Raw genomic sequence first — 12,351 nt, 5'->3', positions numbered from 1 at the left:
CAATATTGGAAAAACGAAAAAACGTCCCTACGTTCAATTACGTAGAAAATGTCAAAATTTATAAATTTCCACATTTAACCCAATCTTAATTCAGTTTTCTCTTTTTCCATATACTTGATTTCCAAGAACATGTATTTTGCAATTTATATGTCTTGAAAAATAGTGAAATCAAATTACTGAATAATCTTAATCTTATTATTATTTTTTACTACTCAACGTAATGAAATTATTATCAGTAATTATTAATTTTGTTCTGGCTGTGTGATTAATACAAGAAATCAATGATATTAATTCCATGTATACTTTCTTACATACACACAAAAACATTAATTAAATCAGTAAATGTATCTCTAATGAATAATGGTACTCAAATTAAATTCACTCACATAACCACTGAAGAAGGGAAGAAGTAAAAGTATATGAACTGACATATGTATGTCTTTGGCATAAATACTGAAATGTTAGATTGAATGGATGACAAAGAAGAGTCCAAAAGCAATGAACAAATTTTGTCTGTACAGATGACCAGTAAATTCAACAGAAACAAAACCTAATCCCAACTCCCACTAACCCCAAAAAAATAAAAATAAAAATAAATGGAAACTAAAATAAGTGCGTGCAATTCATATTCACTGCACCACGATAGCAACAAATTCAATGAAATTAAAATAAATAATAAACGTTCTGTGAACAAAGCTACGCCGTTTCACCATCATCACCGCCCAAAAACAAACGTGGCCTCTTGGCGGCTACTGGCAACGGGCTTTCCACCTCTTGCTCACCGCCTCCACCTATGATCTCATCCTTCTTCTTCTTCGAATCGAACCCCAACGGAGCCCAGAACTCCGTCAACGGTGCCGGCAGGTTCAGGTCAAACCCACGGAGGGTGTGAGAAGAGGCAGCACCGCCACCGCCGTCAGAGGAAGTGACACCGCTGCTGTTATTCGCGTTAACGGTGCCGTTACTGTGGTTGTTACCGCCGTCGTAGTGGCAGCGCTTGTGGCCACCCAAGGCTTGCCCCGTAGGGAAAGTCTTGTGACAGATGGAACACTCGTGCATCCTTCCGGCGGAGGCGGGAACATTGTCGTTGACTGAAGCAACGGCGGAGGCGGTGGTGGCTTCCGATGAGGACTTGCGGTGGCTTGCCTTGTGACCACCGAGTGCTTGATAAGAAGGAAAAGCTTTGTTGCAGACGGTGCACCGGTGAGTTAACTTCACCGGCGGTGACGCTTCTTGTCGTGACTGTGACTGCGAAGATGATGATTCAGTTTGGCGGCGAGAGACGTTATTGTTATTATTGGTGTGGTCGTTGTTGCCGCTTTGTGCGAGCATGATGAGGCATAGAGCGAGATACTCTTCCTCAGTGGGTGGGTTTTCGAAACGCGGACGTTTGGAGCGTTTTCTCTTAGCCCAAGGCTCACGGAAGTGATGGTCAACGTCCTCCTCCTCCTCCTCTTCCTCTTGGTAGTGGTGGAACGAAGCGGTGGGTGCTGTTGGAGAATTCAAAGCCTCTAACGCCATTAAGCTAAATAAAAACGATGATTTGAGCTTAGTTAGCAAGCTAATTAAGCAAGTGATGAAATAGAAAATTGAGTTAAGTGGATATGAATGAGGAAGTGGGGGTGTGTGTGTGTGGGTTTATATAGGGATGGTGTAAAATGAGTGAATGTTTTAAGGTTATTGTGAGACGATGAAAAGAAAGAGTGAAGTCGGTCAACTAAAGGCAAGAGGGGACTCACTCCTTACGAAAGCTTTTAATACGACTTTTTCTAAGTCAAAACTATGTTACGTTATACGTCTGCGCTATCTTTACACCCTTTTTTTGTGTGTATCTCTATCTGCATTAACCCCCCATAAAGGCAATGGTTGTGATTATGAATTCTGAATTTGAGGGAATCTTCGTGGGTGTGTGTGTGACACAGAATTTTCTCGGTGCGTGTAAAACACGATTTTCATTTTTATTTTGTTATATACGCTGTTACACTTGATTTTTCAACTTTCCTTCCTCCCTTTGGATTATAAAACGTGTGCTCTTTTACCCTTTTTACATTCAAATTAGTGTTTTCCTTTTTTAAAATTTGTCCTGGATTACGTTGCCACCTCCGTCTTTTAAATGCCAACGAAAAGTATATCCTCACTTGTTCCCCAAGATTACTTCTATCTAATAATTTAGTATTTGCTTCTTTTAACATTATTATTTGTAGATAAACATTAATGTGTTTATATTTAATCTTGTTCGATCAAAGTATTTTGAGACAATAGCTGTTTTATTTATAATACTGATTTGTTAATGATTTAAGATTTTCCCTACCACATTTATTTATATTTAAATTTTGATATATATATTGAGCATCTCTTGGTACAGTACTTGTCCTGAATGACTAAGACCACGTTTAAAATATTTATTAAAATGGTGTAACATTTCTCTTTTTTACTTGCCTATGACGGTTGATGTTGGTGGAGAACAAAATACAGATAAGAGCAATGGAATGTGATTCCGAAGGAACCATGCCAATAGGGCAATAACATGTTTGACTGTATTCAGATTTCTTTAGAAAAAAAATATATATATATTTGACTGTTTGATATTTGAAAAGCAAAATTGAAAATGCGAAGTAGATATAGACGCCTCGTGGCAAAAAAGCGAAGTGTGGCTTGGCGTCATGGCTTTGATAAGATTTCAGGTCGTGAATCTCTCTTGGATTTCGTGGTTTGGGCAACCACTTCCACTGCTATCAGGGATCGTTTATTCGTTTGTTTGTTGGCACACAACAGCCAAGCTATTGTTTGCAAGAAACCTCCCCACGCGCCACCTGTATTTATAACTTTCCAGTATTTCAACTATTTTTATTTCCGTCATCGCCTCAAAGCTGAGAATAAACAAATATTAACTATAAGATTATATATATATATATATATATATATATATATATATATATATTAAAGTAATTGTGTGATTTTAAACTGAGACAATAGTAATAAACAATGAAAATTAAAAAACAAAAGTTATTTTATACTAATATTTAAAACAGATCGATAGTTTAATGGCTTACCAAAATTGCATCCATGACTTAATATATTTGAAAGATTAACAAACTAATGACTATTTTAATTAACCAAGATGAAGCCAATATTATGACATAAAAAAAGGAAAATATGACATGATAAGCAATCAGTTATTTAGCATGATTAAAATTTGCGTACACTTAAAAAAGTAATTGTGTGGTTTGTATAGCGAGTTCTAGAACTACGGTAATGGGGAAAAATATGGAAAGGCGTGTATGATTAATTTATAATCTAAAAAAAAAGAAAGAAAATGAAACGTGTTAAGTGATGAGTGAGATAGTGAGTGAAGACTGAAGAAGAGTGTGGCAGTGGTAGAGAAAGTAGTTGCTTCACCGACGCAATATAAAAGAAGAAGAAAAAAGTGTTGGCCGTACTCACACGCAACGCAGATAAGTTGTTCTAATTGGTGACACGTTGCACTTCAACTCTCAATCGCCTACTTCCACGTGTTTTCGATAACCGACAATCTTCATCATTTTTCTCTCTACAGATTTGGCATTTTATTCAAAATAGCCATTCTCTCTTTTATTTTAAGATGATAATGCATTTTCCTTGGGTGCATGTGTATGACACTGCTATTGTTTTACACTTGGCATCTTTCAGTGTCAAGGCTGCTGAAAGCTCTTCCAAACCCCACATATGAACCGATTACAGGTGGAATGAATATGAATTGGCAGTAGCATGTCTAGCATGACACCAAACGCTTCTATTCACGAGCAAACTCACTTCTACACACACCCGTGGAGCATTTATAATCTTTTTGTTTTAATGTTTTATATCTTATCATCTCAATTAATGTGTGAAAATCTCTGATTAAATATATATTGAGTGCATATCTCTATGTGCCAAATAAATATCAATATTATACCTGCAAAGTTTAATTCTTTAATAAGAAGTATATATAAGAGTACAAAATAAATTGTTTCATTGAATGTAATTAATAAGTTAAATTTTAAACAATTTTATAATCTATTACAGGCTTATATATAGTTTTTTTTTAATTTTATTTCAACTATTGATTAGCAACTATAACTCTATTTTTATCTCTTTAAAATACATTTATTGTTTTTTTTTGGTCGTTGTTGATACAAGGCGAAAAGCCCAACGGCCGAAAACAAAAGGCCCAATAAGCCAGCGAAGAGCAACCTGGACCAGTGCTGACCAACATAAACAAAAACTAATTTTTTGGTCAATGTTGAAAAAAAAAAGAAAGAGAGTTGATTCTCATAAATTTTTTTATGAATTTAAAGTGCAGAGTTTAAATATTGCTCAGAAAATATCACTCATCCCAATATATGCAATATCACGCTCACATTTCTGTGACCTCACGGCTATAATTCACAAATCTAATTTTAATGACTTAATTTTCTTAATATTAAAAGTGAAAATCGTATCCCTTCACTGTTATTGTCGAACATTTTTATCTCCATGACTGTATTGCAATGTTGTTGCAAGTCCGTTTCAATTTTTCTAGCTGAGGAATTGTTTAAACTTGCAACAGTCAAAGCAAGAAATGATAAGCAAAACAAAATTTGAAGATTTGTTTGATTATTGTAACTTAAATGAAAACTTTTAGATTATTTCACTATGTTCCGTTTTATGTTAAAGTTTTATTATATTTCTTACTATAAAAAATGCGAAAAATAAAAAGTTAATACATAACTACATTTTTATGATTAAGAAACTTGTATGCGGCCCATACAAGAAGATAATGATTAAAAAAAATAAAATAACAAATCTATTTTTTTTTTCAGTATTCAACGGGATTGAGGTTGAAAACCCAAATATAAATTAACTTTTGATTTTCTTATTAATGATTAAAATAATAATTCATTATCAAATATGAAAACATCAAAGACATAAAAGAATAATAATAATAAAAAAAAACTGGAATTTAACCCGAACCCGATTACCACAAGAACAACTGGATAGCAGCTTCTGGCACCTATCTATCTTCGTTCCTCGCCGTTGCAACCAAAACCACATTCTTCGTACCCTTTACACGAAATCTTGTAATTTTGTTTCAAATTGTGTGAACACATGGCCTCTTCTGTCTCATTATCACTCTCTGCACGCCACCTTTCATTCCTCCATGGAACAACGCTCTTTCCTTATCCTCACAGACACAGAGTGCCACCACGATGCTTCAATTCTTCCTCGGTTAAATGCTCCCTCGACCACGTCCCCAAACAATTCAGGCAGGAAAATCTCAAGGATGGATGTTAGTTTTTCCCTTCCTTCTCTTTTATATGTTAATTTGTTCTGTTTCGGTGAAAAAAGAAAAGAACTAAGTACGTGGTTTTTGAGAAAATTTCGAGCATGAAGTGAAAAAAGATGGAATTTTTAATCTGGGTCTGGATTATTTTAGTGCTTTTTATGTGATTGAGGACTGTACTGTCTAATTATTTTGTCATGTGTTTGAAAGGGAAATAGCAGAAGGGCATGAAAAATAGTGGTTTTTACTGTTTAGTGTTTACTTTTATTCCATAAATTTTATTTTGGAGTTGGTTTGCTTTCGTTAATTTTTTAGCGAACTAGAGTCTATATGCTTGGTTATTTGCATCCTTGGAAAGATTAAGTAGTTAAATTAAATCACACTTCAGGTTTTGTCTAGAGCAACTATGGCATACTGCAGAAGTTTATGTCACAGCTCCTTTGATTTGAAGTAACAATGTTTGTGATAATTTTTTCTCCTAAATGAAAGGAATTTTACTAGATTTGTCTTTTTGAGAAGTATGACTAAGGGAGATTTCGAGTTATATGCGTAAATTGTAGGAACGAAAAACAACGAGGCACTCTGAATTCTGGCTGTATACACTAGAATACGCAGCATTGGGCAAGGCCAAGTGAAATTTTGGTTAAAAAAATAACATCAGGCATTTTCATTATCAGTTTCTACTAATTTATTTACACTCTCCATTTATAAATCGTCTAGACAAACATGGGAGTAAGTTTGTTCATGACGTGTGGGTTGGGGGACTTGGTCAATGTAAGGCTTCAAATTGGTGCACTAAAATTAATTTGGACGAAACTTTTATGGAGGTTGAATATAATTTACCCAAATAATAATAAAGAAAACTTGAAAGAGATTCTTCAATTCTTCTGAGTTTGGTTGGAAAGTTTGAAGATTGGGTGCCGAAGCCCCAGCCTTGATTTTTATCTTCTTTATTATGTGCAGTGATGGAAAACTACAAAAATGCCTCTAAATATCTCTATGGCCTCACTCCTTCACAAATTGACATGTTCATGACCGAAGACAATCCTGTCCGCCGGCAATCTGAAGGAGTAACAGAGGTTCTCACCATATTTATCCTCTTGATACTGTCTAAGTGATTGTGATGTTATAATATCTAATTTCTTATCAATAATTTAATTGTTAACATGTGATTTGATTTTGCAAAGCACCCAAGTTTGATCACTGCACAGTTGACTGCTTGGAAATGCTCTGAATTTTATCAATGTGACAGGAAAGCATCTCATCTGCCAAAAATTATTTGGATCATGGTGGAATGTGGAGTCTCTCTAGCATGGGCAACAATGACCCTTCAAAATACAGCATGAGTGTTAGTATGTATCGCGGAGGAGGTAGGATATCTGAAAGGCCAGATACAGCTCCACCTGATCTGCCTTCTTTGCTCTTGGATGCTCGAATAGTCTATCTGGGTATGCCGGTAAGCTTCGTCATGTGTTTTATTTTGATCCCCAGCCAGGTGCTGGTGATTGTTTTTTTTTTTTTGTTTCACTAGCTTCTGTATACGGATATATACTTTTTATCTGTTATCCTAATGTTCTTGATGTTCCTCTATGATTTGTACAGATTGTTCCAGCTGTGGCGGAACTTATTGTTGCTCAATTTATGTGGTTGGATTATGAGGACCCTTCTAAACCTATTTACTTATATATTAATTCATCTGGAACTCAGGTAAGTGTTATAGTCACTGTTCTAAAATTTTCCCTTATGATGTATAAGGTGCTGATTTATATAATTACTTTTCTTTTTTGTTTAGAATGAGAAGAATGAGTCTGTGGGATCAGAAACTGATGCATATGCCATTGCTGATATGATGTCTGTAAGTTGTTATCATGAATTGTTTTCCTCTTCTATTCCGACACCCCAAGGCTGTGATTTGGTTTATCTTTTCTAACTCATACTTTTAACTCGTGTCATCAATTAATCTTTTTCTTTCTGCGTGAAGTATCTCAAATCAGATGTCTATACTGTGAATTGCGGCATGGCATTTGGTCAAGCAGCAATGATTCTGTCTGTTGGAGCAAAGGGTCATCGTGCTGTACAGCCAAATTCATCTAGTACGAATCATTTCTATGTAAACCTTGGAAAATTTTTGCATGATTACTTTTACTTGTTTATTGTGACTTTGTGAAACTTCTGGCAAATGCATACTTGAGCCTATACTTTGAATCTGATTCACAAGTATATTTGAAGAATGGACAGCTCATTTGTAATTTCACAATAATCTTTGTTGTCATCACATTGTACATCTTTTGATCAACTGACTACTAATATGCCTGTTAAGAAGTATATTCTGGAAGATCAGTTTATGAAATTCTAACTCTTCTGGAGCCCTAGAACAAGGAGGGTAGAGTTACAGTCTGAATTTAAATGCTGATGTTGTATATTGAGACTTGTGTGTTGCCTTAGGATTGATAAAAGGTCATTGCCTACATGACCGTGGCATGAAAGGCCTGCTACATGGACCCGTTTTAGTTATGGTTTTTCCTGTTTGTGTGGGTTTCATAATATTTATTTCCAGAGCAAATTAAAACTTATTTAATTCAGTTTTTGGTGCATGTGGCACATCTAAGTTATTTGTTGTTCCATCTTGACAGAACAAATAGTGGTAATTTAGGAAAACAATTTGAAATATGCGTTGATTGGATTGCATACAAAGCTTGCTTTACTGGCAATACAGTGTTTTTTCCCCTCTCGTGCCGGTGATAATATTATTGAGGCCCGAAATTCTACACGGTTAGGGATATGTTTTCTTTGTCAGTTGCTATTATTGGGCAGCATTGACTAGGTAGAAAATAAGTGATTGTATGTTTTGTATAGATCATATGGAATATAGGGATGCTTAACTTTTGAGCATTGCATTCACTTACTGTGGATTCTAAACTATTTTTTATTGCAGCAAAATTATATCTCCCAAAAGTAAACAGATCAAGTGGTGCTGTTATAGACATGTGGATTAAGGTATGGTCTACTTATTTCTTTTGTCTGTTTATTATTCTTTTACACATTACATTTATCTCAACTTTATTGACACACATGCATACAGGCAAAAGAACTAGAGGCACATACCCAGTATTATATTGAGATGTTGGCAAAGTCAACAGGGAAATCTGAGGAAGAAATTGCTAAAGAAATTCAGAGGCCTAAATATCTACAAGGACAGGAAGCCGTAGACTACGGACTTGCTGACAAAGTAATTGATAAGCAGGATCAAGCATATGAGAAGCGGGTAGTTTTTTTATTGCCATTAGTGTTCATCTCTGTAAACGTATCATGATGCATAATATATTTATGATTACTTTCTGGATCAGGATTACGAGGCAATGCTTGCTCAATCAAGAGCTATGAGGGGACAAGATGGTGAGAATCCTCAAGTGCTTCCTTCTAGATTTAGGTAATCAAACAACCCATGAGGTCACTTAAAAGGTGGGTTAAAGTTAAATTGACACTTAGTATAAAGATCAAGCAGCTATCTTATATCGAGGCCAAGTGGAAATTTTCTCTGGATAGTGTATGGAGTCTGTATCTTGGCTCTTGGGTGATGTGTTAAATACTTACGTTACTTGAATTACCTATGCATAGCTTCAGCAACTAAAGAAAATGACCAGGTTTCATAAGTTGTAAATATGGAACCATTACCAATGTGATAGACTTGATTTCATGGCTGCATTCTATACTATACTGTTTCTGTTTCTCTTTTATGGTGGGTTTTATTTTCTCCTTTATCTGTTGTCGATAAGCACTTTGCGTTGTTCATTTCATTTGAATGATAAGTACCCCTCTAAATTCAACACTTATTTAATAAATTTTTTACGAGAACTTATACAATCAATATAATTATAATAAGTTGAAAGAAACTTTTTTAAATTAGTTAAAAAAAATTATAAGTCTATTTTGTTTTAATATGCTATTGATAAGGTTTTTCCGCATTTTCTAAGTCTGATCGAAACCCGATATTGAACAGTCTCTCGAATAAGCTTATGTAAAGAAAGGTCATCATATTCGGACAATAGTGGTTGACATTGAATGTTAATGTGACTTGTAAGATCAGTAAATGTTTCCAAAACCGTGGATAGTTGTCCTTGCAATTTTTTGCCCATGACATCTCTCAGCTATTGGATGCTCAGGAATCCATAGTCAATCCTGCTAGAGTTACATGGGATGCATCTATTTCACATACATTGGCCATTGACGAGACAAGTTTATTTTTCAATGATTTGAAAATTGAGGAAGGCACAGCGCTAGTGGTTATCCTTGGCTTATCAGTTTCAATTTACTTTACAACATATTTGACTGCACGAGTGCACAGTTTGAAGGGGATTGGACACGCATACGGAAGATACTTCTGACCGCAGCTTGTATCTACAAATAAGCTAGTGCTTCACCAGTTTACGACATGCAGTTTTTTTGTTTTCACAAGAGGGAACTGAAACAGTAGAAAAAAAAAAAAAACTTCCATTTTCAAAATGGCCTTCACGAATCACGCTGGAGGATTGGGATAGACTTTTGGCTTTGGCTTGACCTCAATCTCGTTTACACTGCGAACAAAAATAGCATCTTGTTCGTCGTGGCTGTAAAAGAAATGAGCAAGTTACTTAAATCTATCATGTAGATGACAAAGGTGAATATTGTGTGTGAGAGCGAGCGTACGGTTTAGGCCCCTCTTCGAATGTGTAACTTGATGCAACAGCCAAGAGGCGTTCATCTCTGCTAAACGAAAGTGCTGCAATGCTTGTAGGATATTTTGAGTACTGGAAGACAAAACAGCAATTACGCAATTGAATTTATTGCCATACGAAAATTTTGGTCACTCAATCACTCAATGTTAGAAGGAAATAAAAACCTGGTATAGCCTCTTCTTATTGTTTCCGTCCCATACATTAGCATAGCCATCACAACCTCCCGTGGCAAATGTACCATATCTGCAGACAGTTTTTTTATAAAGCATTTCGTTAATCAAGATTATTAAGTGTTGGTAATTCTAACATGCACAACACCGTGTAATTCCAAATTTCATTTAAAGGGTTATCACTGTATTTCATGTTTAGATCTCTTGAAATTTAAGGGTTGAGAGGGAAGGGGGAAAAGAGAGGCAAAAGACGAAAGTTAGTTTAATAACGGTTCTGGATATTTGTCAAACACAAGCCTCATCTACCAACTTCAGATATTTGTACTCAAACTCAGACTGTGTAAAAGCATTTATACCCTCTACTTTTGATGAACAATGTGTACTTAACCAAGAAATTTTTCTTAATAACAATTTATATTTCTCAGCAGGATCCTTGAATGATACAAGTCACAACTCAGCTATTGACACTGTACATTGTAGAGAAACAATAAAGCAAGCAATTCAAAATCTTCTTAGATTTTAGGCACTTACATGGGGTGGAATGCAATTGCATTTACAGGATAGACGATGTCCCTACCAGCTTCTGATTTTCTGTGACACTTAAAAGCATATCTGCACAATGATCAGAAGTCATCACGGGTAAACGGTGATGAACATATGGTATTTTTCATATGGACTGAAACACAATCGATACGTATGGACAAAAAAAGTTCAAAATCTTCATATCACAGTAGTATTACCATTAGGAAGGGGAAATACACTATACACAAAGAAGTGTTTACTTTTTTGCTTGGCTAGCCTCAGACAGGTCAAAGAATTCCATTGCAATCCGGCCTTCAACAGAACTAAGTGCATATCCTGCATAAAGTAGCTATACAAGTATGAAGGGGAAACAAATATCTTGGCTATGAAGCAAGACAGAAATCAGTTTGTCATCTTTTTGAAAATCAATGGTTGAGTAATAACCATTAGTTGAAGTTCACCTGTTCCATTAGGGTAACAGCGCACGCATCTGGTTTGATATTTTAGTGAAGATTCTCTACGTTGCTCAGGTTGAGACATGTTCCTCAAATCATAAATATTAACATGTCTTCCAGCCGTCGCTACAACCAGACGATGTCCAACCAGTGAGAGAGAGTAAACACGCTCAGGTTGTGGATATGTCCCAACTAGCGTGCGCTCTTGGCCACTTGCACCTCTAGGGTCCCAACATTTCAGGGTTTTGTCCCAGCTACCAGTGATCAGCTGCCCTATAGTCACAGACACAGACAAGATAGAATTCAATATCCTTATAATAGGAATTCCTTTAGCTAAGGAATTAAGTAACACGTGTGAGCATTATAGAGAGAGGGAAGAGACCTGCGGCATAGGAATACTCAACACAACGAACAGGTGCATCATGCCTTCCCAGAATATCCTCTTTATTGGAGCTGAATACAAGCCTGGAGCATGATGATATTAAAAAGTAAATTACTCTCCCTCCACTTATAGATGAATGCCCTTTCCTCCACTCAGAGATGCTTAAATTACACTTTCTCTCTCACCTTCTTCCCTCTCAAAAAGGTGAAATGAATTCCCTCTTAGTCCAATCTAAATGTAACCTATCCTTTAAGAGGTAATCAGCCCAACTATAATCGAGCCTATCCAAAAGGGAATTCTTTTTCTTTCTTGCAGTAAATCATAGCGCCACTGACGATTGGTTTTGAGCATTGTATCATCAAATTTTGGACTTTAGAAGATAAATTTATATACACATTATATTGGCTTTGGAGCTTAATTCACAATCTTGGCTTTGTTTTCTGAAGTCCCTAAACCGATAATCGTAATTCAAAAAATGAAGTGATATCGACATTGACATTGAATTGGGAGAGTAAGTAACAACTAAATGACTAACCGTCTAACAGTATTGTCGGCGGCGACACTGAAGCCGGAGGAATCGTCGTGGAAGCAGCAATCGAGGACGGGGCCAGAGTGCATGAACTCTCCTCTCAGCACATTGGCGCTCGCATCATACAACCGCACGCTCTTATCCCACGAAGACACCAGCAGGTGATCGCTGTGGTTCGAAAACCGGAGGTTCGAGATGCCGTCCGAAGGAGGGTTCGACAACTCTTGCCCCGCCGTCGCCGTCGCCGTCGCCGGCACCGCAGATGCCATCTCCGAGATTTGAAAATGTAAAATAGAA

The 12,351-nt window shown here is 36.2% G+C and overlaps 3 protein-coding genes across 4 annotated transcripts; 1 reads left to right on the top strand and 2 right to left on the bottom strand.

Annotated features, from left to right (window-relative positions):
* Window positions 1-371: 371 nt before the first annotated feature.
* Window positions 372-1,820, bottom strand: LOC113872812 (zinc finger protein ZAT10-like). Its single transcript, XM_027510642.1, has one exon. It carries the CDS (start codon window positions 1,519-1,521, stop codon window positions 697-699), a length of 825 nt encoding a protein of 274 aa, XP_027366443.1. The 5' UTR covers window positions 1,522-1,820; the 3' UTR covers window positions 372-696.
* Window positions 1,821-4,962: 3,142 nt separating this feature from the next.
* Window positions 4,963-8,984, top strand: LOC113871339 (ATP-dependent Clp protease proteolytic subunit-related protein 1, chloroplastic). 2 transcript variants are annotated; one of them, XM_027508398.1, is made up of 9 exons: window positions 4,963-5,287; window positions 6,245-6,360; window positions 6,534-6,737; window positions 6,884-6,988; window positions 7,074-7,136; window positions 7,263-7,374; window positions 8,217-8,278; window positions 8,364-8,546; window positions 8,629-8,984. In XM_027508398.1, the coding sequence occupies exons 1-9, from the start codon at window positions 5,107-5,109 to the stop codon at window positions 8,713-8,715; spliced, it is 1,113 nt and encodes a 370-aa protein (XP_027364199.1). In that variant the 5' UTR covers window positions 4,963-5,106; the 3' UTR covers window positions 8,716-8,984. The 2 variants fall into 2 exon arrangements, with proteins under 2 accessions (XP_027364199.1, XP_027364200.1); XM_027508399.1 differs by having other exon boundaries at window positions 5,009-5,287; window positions 8,364-8,510.
* Window positions 8,985-9,753: 769 nt separating this feature from the next.
* On the bottom strand, window positions 9,754-12,348 carry LOC113872999 (mitotic checkpoint protein BUB3.1). The gene is made up of 8 exons (XM_027510927.1): window positions 12,061-12,348; window positions 11,526-11,608; window positions 11,150-11,416; window positions 10,949-11,024; window positions 10,698-10,778; window positions 10,161-10,239; window positions 9,968-10,068; window positions 9,754-9,888 (listed from the first exon to the last, which is right to left on the bottom strand). Exons 1-8 carry the CDS (start codon window positions 12,321-12,323, stop codon window positions 9,798-9,800), a joined length of 1,041 nt encoding a protein of 346 aa, XP_027366728.1. The 5' UTR covers window positions 12,324-12,348; the 3' UTR covers window positions 9,754-9,797.
* Window positions 12,349-12,351: the final 3 nt, after the last annotated feature.

Source organism: Abrus precatorius, unplaced genomic scaffold (genome assembly GCF_003935025.1).
Source record: "Abrus precatorius isolate BTA unplaced genomic scaffold, Abrus_2018 Scaffold7, whole genome shotgun sequence".
Classification (NCBI taxonomy): Eukaryota; Viridiplantae; Streptophyta; class Magnoliopsida; order Fabales; family Fabaceae; genus Abrus; species Abrus precatorius.
The sequence above is the reverse complement of the archived record's forward strand: the minus strand, read 5'-3'. Positions and strand labels throughout refer to the sequence as shown.

Bases quoted from the DNA above. Each gene is read 5' to 3' on its own strand.
- LOC113872812 (XM_027510642.1), bottom strand. From the start codon at position 1,521: ATGGCGTTAGAGGCTTTGAATTCTCCAACAGCACCCACCGCTTCGTTC.
- LOC113871339 (XM_027508398.1), top strand. From the start codon at position 5,107: ATGGCCTCTTCTGTCTCATTATCACTCTCTGCACGCCACCTTTCATTC. The intron at 6,361-6,533 runs GTTCTCACCATA...TCAATGTGACAG, and splicing joins AATCTGAAGGAGTAACAGAG to GAAAGCATCTCATCTGCCAA. The intron at 8,547-8,628 runs GTAGTTTTTTTA...TTTCTGGATCAG, and splicing joins ATCAAGCATATGAGAAGCGG to GATTACGAGGCAATGCTTGC.
- LOC113872999 (XM_027510927.1), bottom strand. From the start codon at position 12,323: ATGGCATCTGCGGTGCCGGCGACGGCGACGGCGACGGCGGGGCAAGAG. The intron at 10,240-10,697 runs GTAAGTGCCTAA...AACTGTCTGCAG, and splicing joins GCAATTGCATTCCACCCCAT to ATATGGTACATTTGCCACGG. The intron at 10,069-10,160 runs GTTTTTATTTCC...TTTGTCTTCCAG, and splicing joins ATAAGAAGAGGCTATACCAG to TACTCAAAATATCCTACAAG.